The 19646-nt window shown below is 44.2% G+C and overlaps 1 protein-coding gene across 2 annotated transcripts in view; it reads left to right on the top strand.

The window, feature by feature from the left end:
* The window catches only part of SH3KBP1 (SH3 domain containing kinase binding protein 1), a 325546-nt gene that overhangs the window by 116559 nt on the left and 189341 nt on the right, over positions 1-19646 (top strand). For both annotated transcript variants that reach the window (XM_066599837.1, XM_066599838.1), the window contains exon 3: positions 15718-15838. In XM_066599837.1, the coding sequence (XP_066455934.1) occupies positions 15718-15838 (121 nt within the window). The remainder of the gene's footprint in view (positions 1-15717; positions 15839-19646) is intronic.

The following is a 19646-nucleotide window of genomic DNA, read 5'->3' as shown; positions in this document are numbered from 1 at the left end:
AGCCATCGCTTCCTGCATTTACTGTATGAATTGGCTAAGCGGCGGTGAGCGATGGCCGTGGCTCGGCCAATTCAAAAATTCCTCCCCCACACAGGAATGGCTGTGATTTGGCTGAGCGCCCACTCAACCATACACAGCCATCACTTCGTGCATTCACTGTATGAATTGGCTGAACGGCGGTGAGCGATGGCCATGGCTCGGCCAATTCAAAAATTCCTCTTCCACACAGCCATGGCTGTGTATGGCTGAGCGCAGGAGCTCAGCCAATCACAGCCATTGCTTCACTCAATGTGTGTATGAATTGGCTGAACGACGGTGAGTGATGATCGCGGCTCAGCCAATTCAAAACTCCCTTAGTGGCTGCTCAGCCAATCACAGTCATCACTGTGTGAGGGAGGGATTTTTGAATTGGCTGAGCTGTGGCCATTGCTCACTGCTGCTCAGTCAGTTCAAAGTAAGACACCCCCCTGAAATAAGCCCTAGCGCATATTTTGGGGCTAAAATAAATAATAAACACTGTCTTATTTTCGGGGAAACATGGTAACGAGTGCTTCAGTGCTCGGCATGACAGCTTGCTACAATGCAGCTTCAGTGAACGTACATCTTATTTACTACTGTAATCTAAGCAAGGGCTCCTGTGATACGGAGAGGAATCCTGGGTTTGCACTGCTCCCCATCTCACATGCCTCGCTGTTCATTAGATACAGGAAATCATAAACTATAAATCTTCCGTCACCTGGAGATCAAAGAGCTGTAATCAGAAATCACATCTCTTTAATTTCCCTTTTGGCTTTTCTAAGCTTTCCCATGATTTTCTTCTCTTTCATCAGCACATTTTGTCATTAGACTCTTTTGGGTTTTGTGATGATCAATCTGCTCCAGTCATTTTAGCAGCGCTGGCAGAATTGCTTCTTCCAATTCTAGTAGGACTTAATTCACTACGTTTTATACTGATTTGGGTTTAGCTGTGGTTGTCTGCAAACTTGCCTTTACAGACTCTATATAAATGGTTTAGAAAAATATAGCTGCTTTCTTCCAAAAACAGTGCCACAGCTGTCCACAGGTTGTGTGTGGTATTGCAGATAAGTCTCACTCTCTGGGCCGGGACAAACAAAGGTGGCTGAACAGCTTCTATGGTTACCTGATGTGCACTGTACATAGTATGCATCGGTAGTCTGAGGCTACTTACACAATTGCTTCTTACACAATTAAAAACCACATAAACCACAAGCAGTTTTTAACAATATATGCAGTTTTTTAAATGCAGTTTTTAATAGCCGAAGATTAAAATTAAAAACTGCAGCAAAAGCACAGCATAAGACTCTACATGGTGCTCTGACGAGCCAGCACCGGTTAATCCAGTGGCGCAGCTATAGGGGTCGTACGTAGGACAGCAGCCACAAAAAAAAAAAAAGTGAGAATAAGTGTGCATGACTGGTTTATAAAATCACATATGTGTATACAGGCGTACTTCTGCTTGTGCACCTACAGATGAGCTGCTGTGTCTTTCTGTGATTATGTACCGCTGATGTAGGTAGAACTAGACCACCGTCAGTGGCATGGCTATAGGGGTCACAAATTGTGTCTAGGCCCCTCTTGCCACACTATGATTTCTGCCAGCTGGTGCCGCTGCTCAGGGCACTAGAAGTTCCTGTCCCGCCACTCACAGGACCCGTCTCCTCCCTTGTGTCTTGCGCTCTGTGCAGCACTGACTGAGTGCTGGAAACGCAGGAGGAGTCAACTGTCGGGCTCTGATGCTGCTGGGAATCCTGGGACATGAACTTTAAGGCCTCATGTCCACGGGGAAAATCAGGCCTGCCGCGGATTCTTCATGCAGAATCCCGCAGCGGGTCCCTCCTTTCCCGCGGACATGAGGCCTAAAAATAAAAATTACTTACCTGTCTGGATGCTGCGGATCTGCCCTCCGTTGCAGCCGGATCTTTTTTCTTCGGCCCGGCGGATGTGCATGCGCCGTGCACTCTTTTTTCTTTTTTTTAAACTCCTGCTCTCCCATGCCAGAGAGCAGGAATTCAGCTACGGGTGTGCCGCGGATCCGGACGGCTCCCATAGGCTACAATAGAAGCCTGCGGGAGCCGTCCCCGCGGGAGACCCACGCTAAAATGGAGCATGCTGCGGGTGTTTTCCCGCACACGCAATCTGCGCCTCACGGGAAAATGACATCCGCAGGTATTTAATTACCTGCGGGTGTCCAATGCATCCCTACGGGGCGTGGATCACGCGTGCGGGTGACCCGCTGCGGATCTGTCCCCGTGGACATGAGGCCTAAGGGGACTACATTCTCAATGGCCCCAGAGAGGTAGCATATAAGGGTCCTTTTCCATGGGCGCTTCTGCACCCAACAATTGTCCAAATCACATGTTATTCCAATAGTAAAAAACACAAAATCGCACTACACAATACCAAGCGCAATTTATTTTTTATACTAATAGTAAAGAAGGGTGGATTCTTGAACAAAATTGCCCCAAATAGGACATGCAGTATTTTTATAGGGAAGGCTGTATGTTTGCACCCGGACCCATGACCTTGTAGCTATACCCTTGGGTTAATCAATGCAGGTGTTGTGTTTTGGACTCATTTGGCATACCAGTGAATAGTGTGCATCAGGTAGTCTGAGAAGAGGTGCGACCATCTCTGCTTCTCCAGGCCGGAGGGTCACGTTAATAAAACCTGATCTTGTCACCAAATCGGTATATTCTGGAATATAGTGTTGCATTGTATTTTTTCAGCTATCTTATACCTATGTAATCCTTTAAAGCCATACATTGTACCTTACAGTGTTCAGAAATCACAGCAGAAGGATAACCTACATACTTACTGATCCAGAGGTACAAGGGCAGGTACAAACACCAATACCCACAAAATACTATAGGCTAGGTAGCACAGGTGCACAATGCTGATGAACAACCACTTACACATCTACCATTTATTGGGGGGGCTGGTTAGCATTATACTTGTATAGGGGGCCAGTCACACCAGTGCGCATAGTGCACCATACAGGCTTACAGCTTATTAATGATGCCCATACTATTAGATCAGATGGGCTGCCCTCACAATGTACTGACCCCTCGGGCTCCACAAAGATTTCAAAGCTAGCATTTTTGCAATAGGTTTCAGTAGCCTGTTCTGTACACGTTCCTTACAAAACCCCTCTTCTGCTATGCAGCTAGGTGAAGATAGGGCTGAGAAATCTGTCTTCACCCGGCTGTATACCAGTAGCTGGGGCTCCATCCAGATGTGTCTGCAGCTGTTCTCTATTGAGAACAGCTGCAGACACTTCTCTTCCTGTATTACAGCTTATTAATAAATGTCACTATTATATAGAAATTATTTTTCCTAAGCCTGTGGCCCCTGTGTTCCGGCACTGGTGTGTTTTACAATTCTCGCATCCGTCCCGGTATGCTGTGGAGGACAAGCATTCTGTTATGCATAAGGCTTTTCTCCTCACAGCGCTTGCTCTCTGCCAGACCCAATGCACTGACAAGCACTCAGAACATCGGATGCGCACCAGGAGATCATCGGGTGTACACCATTTTTGTTTTCAATGTCACAGTTTTGAAAGATGCTAATAAAGGAGATGAACAAGAAATACAATATTAAACATAAAACTCCCAGTTGCCATGATAATACGGTTCTGAGCGTGTCCACAAACAGTGTAATATAATGCAAGGTTCCAACAGATAAATGAAATGTGAAGGTGTACATGAGTCATGGCTGCAACAAATATAGTAACAGTAACACATGCGTCAGCACTCATATACCTTTATTATCTGAATAAAAATGCGCAACTATGGTTTAAAATGCAAGGTTCTTAGCACACATTTTGATCAAAGCATGTAGGCCCATCTGCCACGTCCAGGCGAGCCTTTCTGGATGGGTTCATGACTCTGAAAGGCACTCCACTTTGGGCAAAAAGCCTCCTAATAAGTGGGAAAGCTGGATACCTGGCTATATACTCTCACTGAAGCTCATGGAACAGATGGGTTCATGGAGTTCGCTACAAAGTCTCAGCACATACAACAAACAGCAAAGTCCGCAATTCCAGCAAACAGAGAAAGAGTCTAAGATGCACATAATATCTGTGGGACCTTCCACCACATCTAGGGGAACCTGCCACCAATGTGTCACAGACGCAGGGTTCATGGGTCTGATAGTCACCAACCTGTGATGTATAGCACCCAGAGGCAGATCGCAGGGTTGACTTGGCCCCCTGGATGAATTCTACATCACAGGGAGGCGGGGAGCTGATTTTCCTTTTTTCATTTCTGAAAGTGATCTAAAACCTATAAAAAGTTGCGGACCTCTGAACTGGCACATAAATTATGTACAAGGATCTCAATTGACTTTTCTATACTTGATTTTATCTCCTGTCTTTGGTGAAGTTTCTGGAGAGCAGTGATGAGCTTACACTTGTCTGCCTTATATTTGGGCTGCAGTGGGAAGATGAAAGCATCGAACCGTCAAAAGGGCCTATTATCAAGGAAGAAGATCCACCTCTCTCTGCAACAAAATATTCATTAGATGGGAGGAGTAATTTATGGAGCCTGGCGATTACAGTTCCTTTATAAGAGGTTTTCACAGAAACTACTTGTTAATTAACAGCTTATTTCCTTCCAGTTAAAGAAGCTTTTGTCTATAAAAACATCGTTAGATGAAACTATTTTACACTAATTGAGCTTCAGCACAATATTATAGTATTTACTGTAGCATATTATATCAGCTAAGAGCCTTCTACATTATTGTGAGATAGCTTTTTGGTGCATTTGTTTCATGAGTAGGTCTAAAACTTGTTGCGACCACATGCACCTGAAATACACCAAATTTTGCCATATTTTATGACATGGTCTAGGTCAATCACAGTAGTAAATCTGCCCCATTATTTACAGGTCAGTGTCAGGGCTTATTCACACAAGCATATATTGGCCGGTGTTTTCACGGCCGGCCAATATACGCTTTCATCTAAGCAGTTCCCTCCCCCTCACCGGCTCTCTGCCTCTCCACTCCCGCGTTTGCAACGGGAGGGGGCGGAGCTAAGCTCCGCACTGTCCTGTCCACTCCCATTGCTAGCTATGAACAAGGGGAGGGTTGGTGGGAGCTTAGCTCCGCCCCGTCCTGCCCACTGCCATTGCAAACCGCTCAATGGGGAGGAGAGAAGCAGAGAGACGGTGAGGGGGAATGAAGGGGAAGGGCTGCTCAGATCGAAGCGTGAAAACGCCATCCGATATACGCTCGTGTAAATAATCCCTTATAAAAGGAATTTTTGTAACAGACAAAATTACTTAGTACCGTACGTAATCAGTGCTTGGTGGCATTTTAGCGAAAACTGACATTGCGTGGTTTATACTCAGCAGATTTTTTTCTTCTACAGCAATTCTGTGTGTGATACCATGTATTATACACAATGTATATTAAATTTATATGTAATGTGTACCTTTTGGCCGGGTTCTCACGGGACGTAAATCCCGCGGAAATCTCATGGCTTGGCCGCGCTGAAAAAAATGCAAGATTTTCGCGGGATAAGCGCAGCTTCAAAATCTGCAGCCGTTTACCAGCTTAACAGGTTGACCACTCTTGGTTAGAATAACAGTCCTAAATATTTTCCTTGTGCACACAATTTCTGTAACCATGTATAGATGTACATGCAGGTCTTTAACAATGCTTTTGTAGCCTTTTTCATCCTAATTTCTTTTATACGTCGATACATCTTCTGAAAGTTGTTTGCATTAACCATGGTTCACACTAACCAGTCTTTCTTGAGATAAACAGATTTGGCAGTAACCAGGCTTTGTATGCTTTTATTTAATGGTCAAATCAGTTGTGAAATTGAAACACCTTTTGCCAATTAGTTCGTGGAGAGGTCATTAACACTAAGGTTCACTAACTTTTTCTCCCTGCACTGTACATGCGTTACTCAATGTGCTCAATAGAAGATATGAATAGTACCGTTTGTGTGTTAGTTTAGTTAGATTATGCTTGCTTATAAACGCTATTTAGATCACAATCAGACCGCATTTTATTGATTCAATGATGAAATCCAGGTGATTCCAGAGGTTTCATTTCCTTTTATTTACAAGTGCATCTGACATTTTCTGAAGCCACTCCGATGCAACGCTTTACCAACTCCGTCTTTGAATTTGTGAAGCATTGTTAAATGGGATTACTTTGTGTATTTGTATAGAAGTGCATTTCCTCTATCAGAAGATGTTGTAGCAAAAGGTGAAGTCGCATTTGTGGCATCAAAGATACAGGGAAGGGTTTATTGTATGTGGCACGCTAGCTGAGCAGCGCAGACATAATTGCTTCTCTCCATGCGATCCTCCTCTTGCTGATTGATATTCCGCTCATACAGTCACCTGCAATATTTGGATTAGATGTTGTAGTAAAATCTATGACGCTGTTCACTGCCATTGCTATAGCACGATTCATTCAGCCTACAGGCTACATACTGTATGCAAGTCGCTAGCTGTATCCTAGAGTGTTTTTGTCATTGACCATGCATAAAATATCATTGATCGAAGATTCCAATGGAAGTCTGTTTATTTGGTAATCCTTTATTTAGGATTTAACTTTTTCACTGCCAGAGCAATTTTCACACATTTATTTATTTTTCAGTAATAGAACTTAAATTATTAAGTTAATATACCTAAAATGTTGTTTCTTTACCATTATAAATCATTTTGAAGTGCCTGCCACTAGGGGCCTTTCAGCGTCTTTGCAATCCACTCTCTGTTATTAGGTACAGAGCTTCTGTAGTCACAAGGACACTGGCTATTTAAATAGCAACAGGGGGATGGGTTATCTTCACAGGCAGCTTCCCTGCAATCACAAGCTTACAGCATGTGGGTGTGTGTCTGTGAGCATATTATTGTGGGTTTACTAAACTTTTTTCCCCCAGAATGTCTAAATGCCTGATTATCCTGAGAAAGCTGAGGGGTGGGCATTCAGATACTGCCCACATCCTGCTGATTGGACCAGAGGCAGGGCAATGCAGCATGGGAACTAAGGGCAAGGAAGTGCAAGACAGTGAACTACTGACAGAATGCTAGGCTTGCTGCATGCCCAATCGCTAAAAAGGCTAGCGTATTGCCGCATGTGGCAGCGTTTTCTTGGAAAGAAACTATAAATGTTGGTGACATTGACTATAAGCCACGTCCTAACATGTTGTCAGCTTGTTGTTTTTTCACCCACATACTAAGATTTTATAAAACTTTATTGCAAATGCAATTCTAAACTTTTTAACAAATTCTTGGGGAAAAGTTTTTTGCCTTTTTCCTTGGCCCTCTACAAACTTGTCTGCTTCCTCAGTGGCCTTCTATTCAATTCGCAATATTGATAGTGCGCTGTCACTAGATGACACCTCGCTCTCTTGTAGTCACTTTGACATTGGTTATCTTCCACCTGTATTTTTACAAGGGGGTGCTGATACGTCCTTGGCTCTGACAACAAAAAATTTGACATAGGACAGTGTTATTTCACAGTAAAAACAACATGGGTCCCTCGGATATGGATGCATTTCTGACTGCAGTGTTGCAACTTCTTCACCCCATCCAGATAGAATTCCTTTGTTTGCGTGACAAACCAAGTGTCAGCTATTCAGTAGCAGCTGTGCCTGCCGTGCCCAAATGGGTCAATACAGACAGTGTATCTGCTTTCAGCACTGTTCACACTGGTAGTGGGCCAAGCGATCAGCCGATCAGCGCAGATCCTGAGTGGTGGACACCCACCGATCAAATATTGATGACCTTTCCTGAAGATAGACCATCAATAATAAAAGTCTGGACAACCCCTCCAAGAGCTTAGAGCTTCCACCCTTCCCCACCATACACACATTTGGCTAGACCAAGCCTACGTCTGCCACAGGTACTGTGTATAGTGAAATTCCCGTGAAGGAGCCGCTAGTAATTAGGGGGTACACACTGATTCGAGGTCTGACAGTGGCATTAGAAATCTGTCTGCCATCTGTAAAATAATTATATTCCACAATTATAGTGATTACAGAAATAAATTGGAAATGTCAAGTTACATGAAATAATATCTCGCAGGAGCCTGACCACACCGCCTACATGTCTACTTTACGTTCTCCACTTGAAGTCTGTTTGCTTTAATTAAGAGTCCTTGACATTTCTTTTAGTCGTTACTTCTATTACTTGTCTGCTGTTTCATTTTGTTCAAGAATGTCAACTAATAGAAGCCCCAAATAAGTATTCACTAGTTTAATGGATCATTAGTAAATCCCAGTATGCCATCCGTCCGATCACGTTCACATGGCTCGCGGAAGCTGAGATATGACGGGTTGCTTGCTCCAGTGCACACAGTGCTGGGCTGGTGGTCACTGGGAATTTTCCCCAGCTGACTGCAGACGGTAATTGCTCTGCTGGGATATTGTATCAAAATTGATTTTTTGATGCTGCAGACTATATATTATGTTGGGGAAAGAAAATGACAAGTGAAATCATCTGTAAACGATGGTACCGAGAGCAGAAGAATTTCCCCTTTAAGAATAGATTGCAGACTGTAACAGCGCAGCAGAATTTTTTATGAAACATAATTGTACATGCAGTGGTACAAATGCTTAGTGGTTGCAGTTCACTCTAAAAGGGCACAGTACGCATGGTGGTTGCAATTCACTCCAGGTGCTCGCTTAAACGATCTGAAACAGAACACACCCTTTCATACCAGTTACCTTTCTATCAGTGAGAAGGACAAGTGTTTGCACACTGTGTGTCCCTCTGTCTGAAAATTTTGGCTAAGATGTAACTTTTACTCATACATTAAAATTAGAGCTGATTTTTTTAAGTGGACTTCCTGTTTGGGGTTAAAATATTGTCCTGGGAGAGGAAGGGTAATGGGGTATATTATATGTAGTTGTTTGATAAGCGGAGGGGAAGCACAGTGACAGCCGGTTACATGTCGCTCGGTGTAGGCGTGTCTGCTGCAGCCAATCACCACCTATGCCCATCACCTGGGCGTTCCCCATAAGTCAGGCCAGCCAACCCATGTCTCCACCCATACATCCGGTGGAGACAAGATGCACCAGTACCTACTTGTTCTTCCTTGGTGCTCCTTTGATCTGCTGGTTTCAGGCCCCGTATTCAGCATAATGCACACTGTGCTAATCACATGAGCAGCTCTGGCCAATCATAAAACAGGTATAGTGCATTAGTAGTCTAAAATTAATATAAGAATACCTCTGTAATTGACGCTTGAGATTCTCCCACACCATATGTAAATGTTGCCAGGCGGGTCGGACCGGCTCCCTTAGCTGCATTTTTATTTTCAACTAAGTCCGCTTCTTTATCCCCTTGTGACATGGATGATGCAACTGGCATCATCTACGCATCACTGGGAAATTTTGCGCTGCACTGTGCCGTCAGCTTCCTGCACATGCACAGATAAACTACTCCAATCTGCCCACAAATGGGATAGCAATTTTTTTGAAGAATTGTGTCATACACTGGTCTTAATTTAACCCCTTAGTAAGATGTACCTAACATATGCAGAAGCACATGCCTCTGGTACATTAGGCACATGTTAAACCGTCCATGTACCTAAACAAATAAGGGAGATGGAACAATACCTCTGCAGCGCCATCTATTGGAAGTTGGCACTGCAGAGGTATTGTTCCATCTCCATTATTTACACATTACCCAGAGGAGCATGAATGGCCTTATAAGACTCCTCACTCATCTTCTAGGTGCTCTCCCTAAGGAGGAAAGATAGCCGGAACAGAAATCTGTGCCAGCCAAGACTTAGAGTAGATTTCTGGCATCATTTATCCCAATTTCTAGCAGAATTAGGGCTCATGTCCACGGGCAAAATATGATTTAAGATCCGCAGCGGATCTCCCGCATGCGGATCCGCATCCCATAGGGATGCATTGACCACCCGCGGGTAGATAAATACCCGCGGATCGTCAATAAAAGGGATTTTAAAAAAAATGGAGCATGGAAAAATCCGGACCATGCTCCATTTTCGTGCGGGTCTCCCGCGGGGACGGCTCCCGCGGGCTTCTATTGAAGCCTATGGAAGCCGTCCGGATCCGCGGGAGACCTAAAATAGGAATTTAAAGTATTTACCATCCGGCGCGGGCGGGGAAGGTCAGCTGTTCCTCACGGCCGCATCTTCCTTGCTTCGGCTCGGCGGATGTGCCCGGCGCATGCGCGCGGCACGTCGGCGACGTGCCGGCGACGTGCCGCCGGCGTCAGGAATTCATCCGCCGGCCGAAAATGAAGATCCGGCCGTGAGGAACAGCTGATCTTCTCCGCCCGCGCCGGATGGTAAATACTTTTAAATTCTTATTTTCGGCGCTCATGTCCGCGGGGCAGGAGGGACCCGCTGCAGATTCTCCATGTAGAATCTGCAGCGGATCTGATTTTCCCCGTGGACATGAGGCCTTAAACTTAAATCGGTTGAGTCACGGCAGCAATGCCCCCTCCTGACAAGTTGTATCCACTTTTTTCAAAAGTAGTGAACACTGATGTAATGTAAAAAGTCATTTTTTCTTTTGCTCAAGCTCTATCGGTTTATTATTAGAGAATTTATAGGAAATTGCTTGTTTTGGAATTACCGTTTAATGTTTCTGTTCACATGCAGAGCAAAAAGGAAGTTAGTTTATTTATGAGAACAGCAAACTAAGAATAAACTGACCCATAAATCGCAGCAGAAGAATGGAAAGACAAGCACTAAATATCAGGAGGGCTTTGAGTTCCTTCATGTAAATGCAGTCCTAACGTAGAAGGGGTTTTCTAACGCTGTAAACCCTGGAACATCTGGTCATGTGAATGTAGATAAGTGTTTCCACTTCTCTCCTCTCCGTGTGACTGCTTGTCTCAGTATTCTGCTATTCTACATACATTATTCCTCTTCCAGGGTTTGTTAGGATACCGTGCATGCGGGTTTTGGAATAAGGCCTCATTCACAGACTGATTTTATTGTGTCTGTTTTTAATGTCCGTTTGTGATCCGTGTGTCGTACTTTTTCTTTTTTCTTGCATGCAAATAAAGGCCCATTTTTAAAGATCGAATTGCTTAGCAATGTTTGCGCTCACATAGGTGTCCATGATAGGGGCTTGTTCTTCTTCTTGCACGCCAGTTGACTTGAAAGGGTGACTGTCATCCGAGAAGTTTGACCATGCTCTACGGTCCACTCTCTTATTTTTGGGACATAAAAGATCTCTTCTCGAACAAACTATTTCACTTCTATTTTCTAACACTACATCAGGTACCTCTACAGGCCAAGAGCTAATATACCCTAAATACAGAATTACTTGGCACTCAAGAAAACACAGTGCTCAATACATCCGATTGTCAATAGAAAATATGATCAACGCACTGACTATTAATAATAATCTTTAATGGTATAGCACCAACTTATTCCGCAGCGATATTGCGTGTATTGTCCCAGCCCCGCCATATCTACAGCAGCGAGGCCTTTCATTCACAAGGCATTAGACAACCCACATATAGGAGAACCTTTTCAGTCACAAGACCTTCCGCAGACCATCAAGCTTGCACAATCTATAACACCATTGGCATAGTCTCACTGGTTGCTACCGTGTTTCCCCAAAAATAAGGCACCCCCTGAAATTTGCAGAAGCCCCAAATATAAGGCACCCCCGATAGTAAGGCATAGTAAAGTGTGCAGACAAGTCAAGAGGCCCGTCCCCTGCTGCCATCCCCGTTGTCTCCTACCTCCAGATGTATAGGTAGATCTGCAGACAGTCTGCTGTTATCCTGTCCCTGCTGTGCTGTACGAGTGTGCTGTTGTGAGCTCCCCTTGCTGGCTGGAAAAGTCCATACTGTACGTTCTGTTCCTGCTGTACATGTCTGCTGTGATGAGCTCCCCCTGGTGGCCGAAAGCTACAATACCATCCCTGCTTATAAATGGTACAGGAACTTCTGTCTGCAGACAGGTACGCTACTTTACAGCCCTTATTTTTTTATGGCTCTGTGTGTGAGTCAGGCAACCTGTGTGTGATTCTTAAGGCTGGGCTCTCACAGAGCGTATTTCCAGCGGAAATCTCGCAGTTTGGCCACAGCGATAAACAGCGAGATTTCTGCCGGGAAAGCGCTGCTTCAAAACCCACGGCACTCAGCCGCTTGTTTTGAAGCGACCTGGCTGCACGCTTTTCCATTTCTGTGGCCGGTGAATCCGCACCACAACACCGGCTTCTCCCAGCTTTGCCGTGACAGATTTGCTGTCCCATGTGGATGAGATTTGTGAGAAATTTCGTCCACAAAGCTGGCCAATTCAGGGATTAGAGGCCACAGACGGATTTGCCGCGGTGAAATAAGACACCCCCTGAAAATAAGACATAGCGCATATTTGGGAGCAAAAATTAATATAAGACGCGTCTTATTTTCGGGGAAACAGGGTAGTTGGTCAACATGTTACCCATTTATGGGGCACCTCATGGGATACAGGATGGGTAACATGTTTGCCAACTTGTGTCCAGCAAGACTTTGTCTATAGAATGAGATACTAAGTGAGCTTGATGTTCCGAATAAAGTGCTATGACTGAAAACATTCACTTAATTTTGGATAAAAAATCTTTTATTGGATTTGGGAGATTTCAGAATTTTTGATGCTAATGGCGCTGGGTTGGCAACCTACTCCAAGCACGCCGGATATTTCTGAGTGCCATGGTTTTTCTATTCCGAATTTATACCTACAGGAGTGATTTGCAATCTTATTTGACTGAGAAAAGTCTATAATTGACCAAACCGTTAGAAATAAAGAGTCTGCATTGCTTGAAATACAATATTTTTTCAGCCTTCTAATTCTTTGAATGCCGAGTACTTCTGTTTCATAGAATTATGGATCCTGCTCTACGGATCAGATATGTAGAGTACTGCACATTCGCTATTTACACTCCCTAATGCTGTTTTGGCAGGTCCCTTAGGGGCCTTTCACATGGGGCAGAATATTCTGCAACAGCGTAGAGGAATATGCCGTCCCTGAATCTCGCACAAAGATCCACTTGGCTAACTGCAGATTGTGATGTGCAACTGCCAGAAGGATTCTGCTATTTTCAATTCCGCACCAAAATTTGTATGTCAGCAGTGCGGACTTTGGGGTTGCGTATTCTGCAGGAGGGCATATTCTGTCCTGTGTGGAAGGTCCCTCATAAATCTTTACTCACCAAATGTGAATATCCACATTGAAGACATATATCGTGTTTCCCTGACAATAAGACACCGTCTTATTTTGCAGGGAAAGTCTTATTTTACTTACATAGCAGGCTCGGTCCAGGTCCCTCCCACTGCTCTCCAGAGCCCCACGGCTCAGTCAATTCATAAAGCCTGCAGCCTCGCAACGATGGCTGTGATTGTCTGAGCATCACTCGAAGAACCAATCAATGCAGCGCTCCAACAATCAATCACAGTCATTGCTTCATGGTGGCGGGATTTATGAATCCCATGGCCAGGAAGTGATCTTGTGTGGCCAACTGAGGACTGTGGGAACCGCATCAGGGCTCTGGAGAGCAACGGGAAGGACCTCGCCTAAGCCTAGGGCTAGGGCTTATTTTCAGGTAGGACTTATTTTTGGGCAAACGGGGCATCATTGACATTTCTGATATAGTCACAGCATATGCCATACATAGAAAAAACAAATCCATGAGAGCATATCCAGGGTAAAAGGCCTGAAAATGTTATTATTCCTCCCCTATCAGTAATGTTCAACCATGTTGATCCTTGTCAAGCATTGGTCTTTTTTGCTTCAGCATATGCCATAAATATCTGATAGAAGAGGGGTAGCTGCTCCCTCTTCCCACCCAATGAGGCGACCGCCAGCAGCCAAATCCAAGCTACAAACAAATGGAGAGGCAGCTGCATACATGTGTGGCTTTCTTCATTCATTTCTATGGGAGTTACGGAACCAGCCAGAATAGGGAAAGTATAGTGCTTATGTAAACATAGCGGACTTGTTTTGGACTTAGAAGATATATTCTATATTACAAGGTTGTTAAAACTTTTTGTAATTGTCTAGTAGAAAGACTAGTCTGGTTATCAGATGCTAAATGTCCTAAAGGTATATATTGTGGGTCAAACTTTCTGCTATGCTTGTCTTGATGGAATCTCTCCTGGGGTCATATGCGCTTAGTTTATTAATTAATTGGGTGCATTTCTAGCCTCCCCATGTGTCAGTCAGAAAATCTGTACCAAATTATATTGAATTCGCCATGCCTTGGGAGGCCACATTTTTTGGGAAACTAGCAGATGTGGCATAGAACTTCAAAAATGTTGGTGCAAAAAGCCACTTGCACCAAAATCGTGACTTTTTGACTCTAGAAATCTGTTGCAAGTGGATCAATAAATGTCCTCTAATGTGTGTCCTTTGCCAGCAAACATCTTGTTGGGAAGATAAATGACGGAGTGAATAGTATTCTACATGATAGATGATGAGATGGTGATGATAGTACGGATGTCATCACCACCTCATCATACTTAATGCGCTCATAGCTCCATGTAGACAGTGGGGCAGATTTACTATTCTTGTCGATGGTTAGGTCTCTTTCACAGGAGTGTCATTTTGACGCAGAGTAGATGCGCTCAAAAAATCTAATCTAAAAGAACCTGTGGTTTCCTATGGGTTCTTTCAGACGAACGGTTTTTGACGCGCCTAAAAAATCACGCATCAAAAGATAGGACTTGTCCTATGTCTTGACGACACAACGCCGGCGGTTGCATAGTCTCCTATGGGAATCTCTGCGAGCCACCCGGCAAACAGAAGGGAAGCGGGAGGGTGTTTAACATCCCCAGTGGGTACTCCCTTCTTCCCCGTGGGGATGTTAAACACCCTCCCCCTCCCTTTGGATGAAGGGGGGTCTTTTGGAATAGAGAGAGTTCCTGTGGGGATGAAAGGAATCCCTATGTGGGCTCCCTTTACCCCTGCCGGGGATTCCCTTCATCTTGGGGCTGCGGCTTCGGTGCACTACAAGACGCCACAGCCAGTCTTGTTAAAATCATGAAAAATAGCCGCAACTTGGTTGCGGTTATTTTTTGTGCACGCTATTTAAGGCCCTAAAAGCCGCAATTTTTTTAGCGTGGCTACTGGGGCGCTAAAATGACGTTCGTGTGAACGAGGTCTTAGACATCGTAAACTAAGAACAGACAGTTTAAAAATGTGCCAAATTTAGCACCGTGGATAACGAGGGATGATAACATTCACACATCTCTAAAACTTTTGTCTAACTTTATATCACCTATTGCTTAGTTTGTGCTGAAATTTTGCAGCACTTTTTTGTGTACATTGGTGCTTTTAGACCGCTTCTTATTTTGTGCTAAGCCACAGCCCCCTTCCAGCAAGCCATACCCTTTTCCCTTGTTGAGCAGAGCAAAGCAAGCAGTGTCAAAACATGTAATAAATATGGTGAAAGCAATATAAGGCAGTTCTTCTTTATCGTCATCTGAGCCTGAATTCCCGCACATCTCGTTCCCCGGTGGATTTTATCGTCTCTGCTTATGCTGCAAAGCTTTATATGTTTTCCATCCTGAAGCGTGAAATGACAGATTGTATTGTTATTACATGTGGGTAAGATCTCCGCTTTCACTATACCGGCCCGGGTGCCATTTTAATTTGACACTTGTATAGACAGGCACTACAGGGGGAGCACGCTGACCTTTCTTTGATGTGGCTTTTCTGAATTTAATGCAGCATTTTCCTTGTTGATTTATACTTTCTTTTTCTTTTCTGCAGGAACTGAAGAAAGACATTAAGAAAGACGTGAGCAGTAAACCGCCAGACAGACCTAGCCAGACCATATCTAATGGCAGCGCCCTGCTCTCAAGTGAGGCTGTGGTCCGCGGATCTGGGAGAGGTAATTGAAATACCACTCTGCACATTGTACACGGCTTATGTGTCCCAATTGGTCTGCTTGTGGGTCATTTACAAAGATTGTATCGGAGTGTTCACACACGGCATAAATGCGATGTATTTACAGTACAAGTCATGGAGATGTGAGTTAAAGGGGTTGTACCACAAATGGAAGTTATCTCCCATCCTGGTGGTCTCAGCAAGGCTCCAGAATGGGACTTCCGTGTCATGCTCTCCTGTCACAACGCCCCACCCCTATCGTCCTTCCCTTCTCACATACACAGTTGCAGGTTGCATCTGCCCATGCTTGCTCCATCGATGCCGCTAGGTATCCAACCCCCTCCCCTTACCCCTTGATGTCCTACAACAGCATCCAGACGGAAGCTGGCTGACATCACCCAATTGGCATCCGACATACGTCGGGGACGTCCCACTGACATGCTTCTTGTGATGAGTCCTTTATTCATGATTGTATATAAATTTGTATTCCTTCATAATATGTTTATACTTGACAAAGGTGCTTATGAGCGCCAAAACGCGTTGCATCTCTGACACTTCTCTAACATTTATCTGCAAACAAGTCTTATGAGCGGAGTTTTTTGTTCTTCCTCACTTGCACACACAGTGACGTCATTGTGAATGGGTAGCTGGCCGAGCATGCATGGTCAGCGCTTCATTCATTTCAATAGGGCTGATGGAAATGGCTGAGTGGCACACCCTCAGGTGTTTCTGCAGTCCCGTTGAAAATAAATTGCACGATCAGCACTTCATTCAGTCTCCTCCTTACGGGGGAGGTTGCAGTAATCAGTGGGGAGAATGGGGGACACGGAACCCTCATTTTTGAGATCGGTGGGGGTCTTGGCAGTGAGACTCCAACCAATCAGCAAGTTGTCTTCTGTCTTAAGGATAGGGGATAACTTCCAATTGTGGAAAGCCCATCCACATGACGTGGGGAAAAATCCACACAATTTCAGGGTATTTCCCACATTGTGAATTTTCTGCAGATTTTAAGCAGTGCAAAAATTTATAGCAAATCTAGACCAAAATATGTATCAAATTCCGCAGCATTTAGTGTGAATTTGCAGCAGACCTCACCACATGAATTCAGTTTAATTAAAGGGGTGAAATCTGCTGCGGATCCACACCAAATGGTGGAGATTTTGACAAGGATTGTCATGCAGATCTGTTGCAGATTCTCAATTTTGAAAAATCTGCAGTAAATCCCGTGCTTCGAAGTGAAGGAATCCGCAAAAAATCCGCCACATGGGAACATACCGTAAATCAGCATGTCAAGTTATGCTGTGGATTTTTAGTGTGGATTTCTCCATTTCAAATTAAAGGGGGAGGGGGGCAAAGCTACACCAAATTCGCAAGATCATTACATTAAGACCTACAGTGTACTTTTTGAATCAGAAAATACGCTCTGTGTGAACATACTCCTAAAGTAAGAAGAGTCTCCTAAATGGTAATTTCATGTTCTTCTACCCCCGGTCTTGTGTGATTATGGATTATACTCCAAGAGCGGGTGCTGGTTACCACAATGATGAAGTACCACTTGTCAGTTAAAAAGGATTTCCCAGGAGTATGACGCACCTATGTGTAAAATACAACTATACAGAATACTATAATATGCGGACAGTGAATGACATGCAGTAAAGTAATCATTTCCCAGTACTGACTACTATGTTATCTGCAGTGTGGGCATGTATGTGGCTCTGCTGAACAAATGTAATTAGCAAAAAACCACCTCCGAAATAACCTCCAAGTAACCAAAGAAAACTACAGTTTCTTGCAAAAAATAATACATCAGTGTACTTGTGTGTTTTCTGTATATTTTTACAGCAATTTAGGCCAGTGGGAACGGAGCGGTCTGCTGCCTGCAGAAATCAGCACAATGACACCGGCTTGGTAAATAGCCAATCAGAAGGGGATCCTGGGTGACGGATCCTACCAATCTACTGTATACGGCCTATCCTAAGGGCAGACCATCAATAGTTTACAGCTGCACAACCTCTTTAAGCTGTTCCAAATAAATTCAGATATACAGAATAGTAATAGTACGCACATCCCTTCCTTCTATTCTCTACTTTTAGTGAGAACCTTCTTATGGATGTAACATGGGTGTTTCTGGCATCTATCATGGTTATATCTGCAGTGCATAACTCATTAGACTTTGTGGATGTTGTAGTGCAGGTATAGAACGCAATATGTACAAGTACAGCAATGGTTGGTTGTTCCTGCTTTACAACCTACATAAACCAAGTGACATTTACAGCGCAGTTACCAAGATGATGCTTGTATGTGTTAGAGATAATACTGGTTGCTATTATACGGTATTACATAAATATATATATATATATATATACAGGATAGGTTATCAGTGGTTCATCGGCTGGGGTCCGCCACTTGAGACTGACCAGTCGGCTGTTTGGGCGCCTGCTGTCAGTACTACAACACGGTGTATGGAGTGGAAGCGGATCGTTTCGCCCCTTAAGTTGAGGCCAGCTCTGGTAATTGCAGGAACAGTTCTCATTGATTTTGACGGGGGCTGTATCTGCAGTTACCAGCCGGCCAGTACGTGCGTCAGAGCGATCTGCTTCTGTTCCACACACTATGTTGTGGCCCTGACAACAGGCACCCGAACAGCTGATTGGCCAGGGTCCTTAACCGATCAACTATTAATGGGTGATCAATAGAAATTACCCAGAAAGCCCATTTAATATTTGAATTCCGTCAATTTCAGAGCATAAATCGTAATTAGAAATTGACTGGAAAACCCCTCTAAATAGGCACTAACCTTTCAGACAACTTCTATTCATCTACTAGCTTGTGATTCTCATCATTTCTGTAATAGACTTCCATTAAAAATTCTGTTGCTTTACCAGTGTAAATCACGTTTGAAGCGACTGCCACTAGGGGTCCCCCTTCCATCTTCTCTGCAATCCACTCTCTGTCCTTAGGTACAGAACTTCTGTAGTAACAAGGACACAGGGCTGTTTCCATAGCAAGCAGCTCAGCTGCACTTACTGACTGCTGGCTGACAGATCTGCAAACTCTATGGTAACTATCTCTGCTTTTCCTGCTGTTACAGGATCTGTTTGTGTCCGTGCACACATAACAGAGGGTTTACTAACCATTTGGCCAGAGAATCTTAGTGGAAAAGCAGAGGAACAAGCATTCAGATACGGCCTCCATGCTGATTGGACCAGAGACAAACCAGTGCAGCATGGGAAGTGAGGGTAAGGAAGTGCAGATCAGTGAACTACTAGCAGAATACTAGGCTTGCTGCATGCCCACTCCTTGAAAGTGGACTGTAAACAGTAGGACAACAGAAAAATGGGAAACGCCACCTGAAAATCAGAACTTAGACATCAAACAGGGTGCAAACAGCATCAAATGAGGGTAAGGAGAGCCTGGTGTATTTTAGAAAACTTGTTGAAAACTCAAGTAAAACTTTAAAGCCTTTAAAACCTTTAAAGCTTATTTCACACGAGCGTTTTTATGCGGCTAATTTAGCCATGATTAAATATTGCGACCGTCGAGAAACATCGGATTCCAATGCATTCATTCAGATGGCCAACTATTAGCCTCGTAAAATCGTCCGTCCGACAAACATAGGACATGGCGAACAAATACACCGGCCGATGTTTTGATACAGCTGAAAAAGATAGAACTTGCCCTATCTTTTGTCCACAATCAGCTGGTGGCTCCCATAGGCTTCTATGACGGGAAAAGGAGGGGGAGGGAGTTTAGCAGCGGCTAGTGCTGCTAACCCATGTCCGCTAGCTCTAATTAAATAACAGAAGCCATGC

This window comes from Eleutherodactylus coqui, chromosome 4 (genome assembly GCF_035609145.1).
Source record: "Eleutherodactylus coqui strain aEleCoq1 chromosome 4, aEleCoq1.hap1, whole genome shotgun sequence".
Taxonomy (NCBI): Eukaryota; Metazoa; Chordata; class Amphibia; order Anura; family Eleutherodactylidae; genus Eleutherodactylus; species Eleutherodactylus coqui.
Note: the sequence above shows the minus strand (reverse complement) of the source record. Positions and strands in the feature narration are given on the sequence as shown.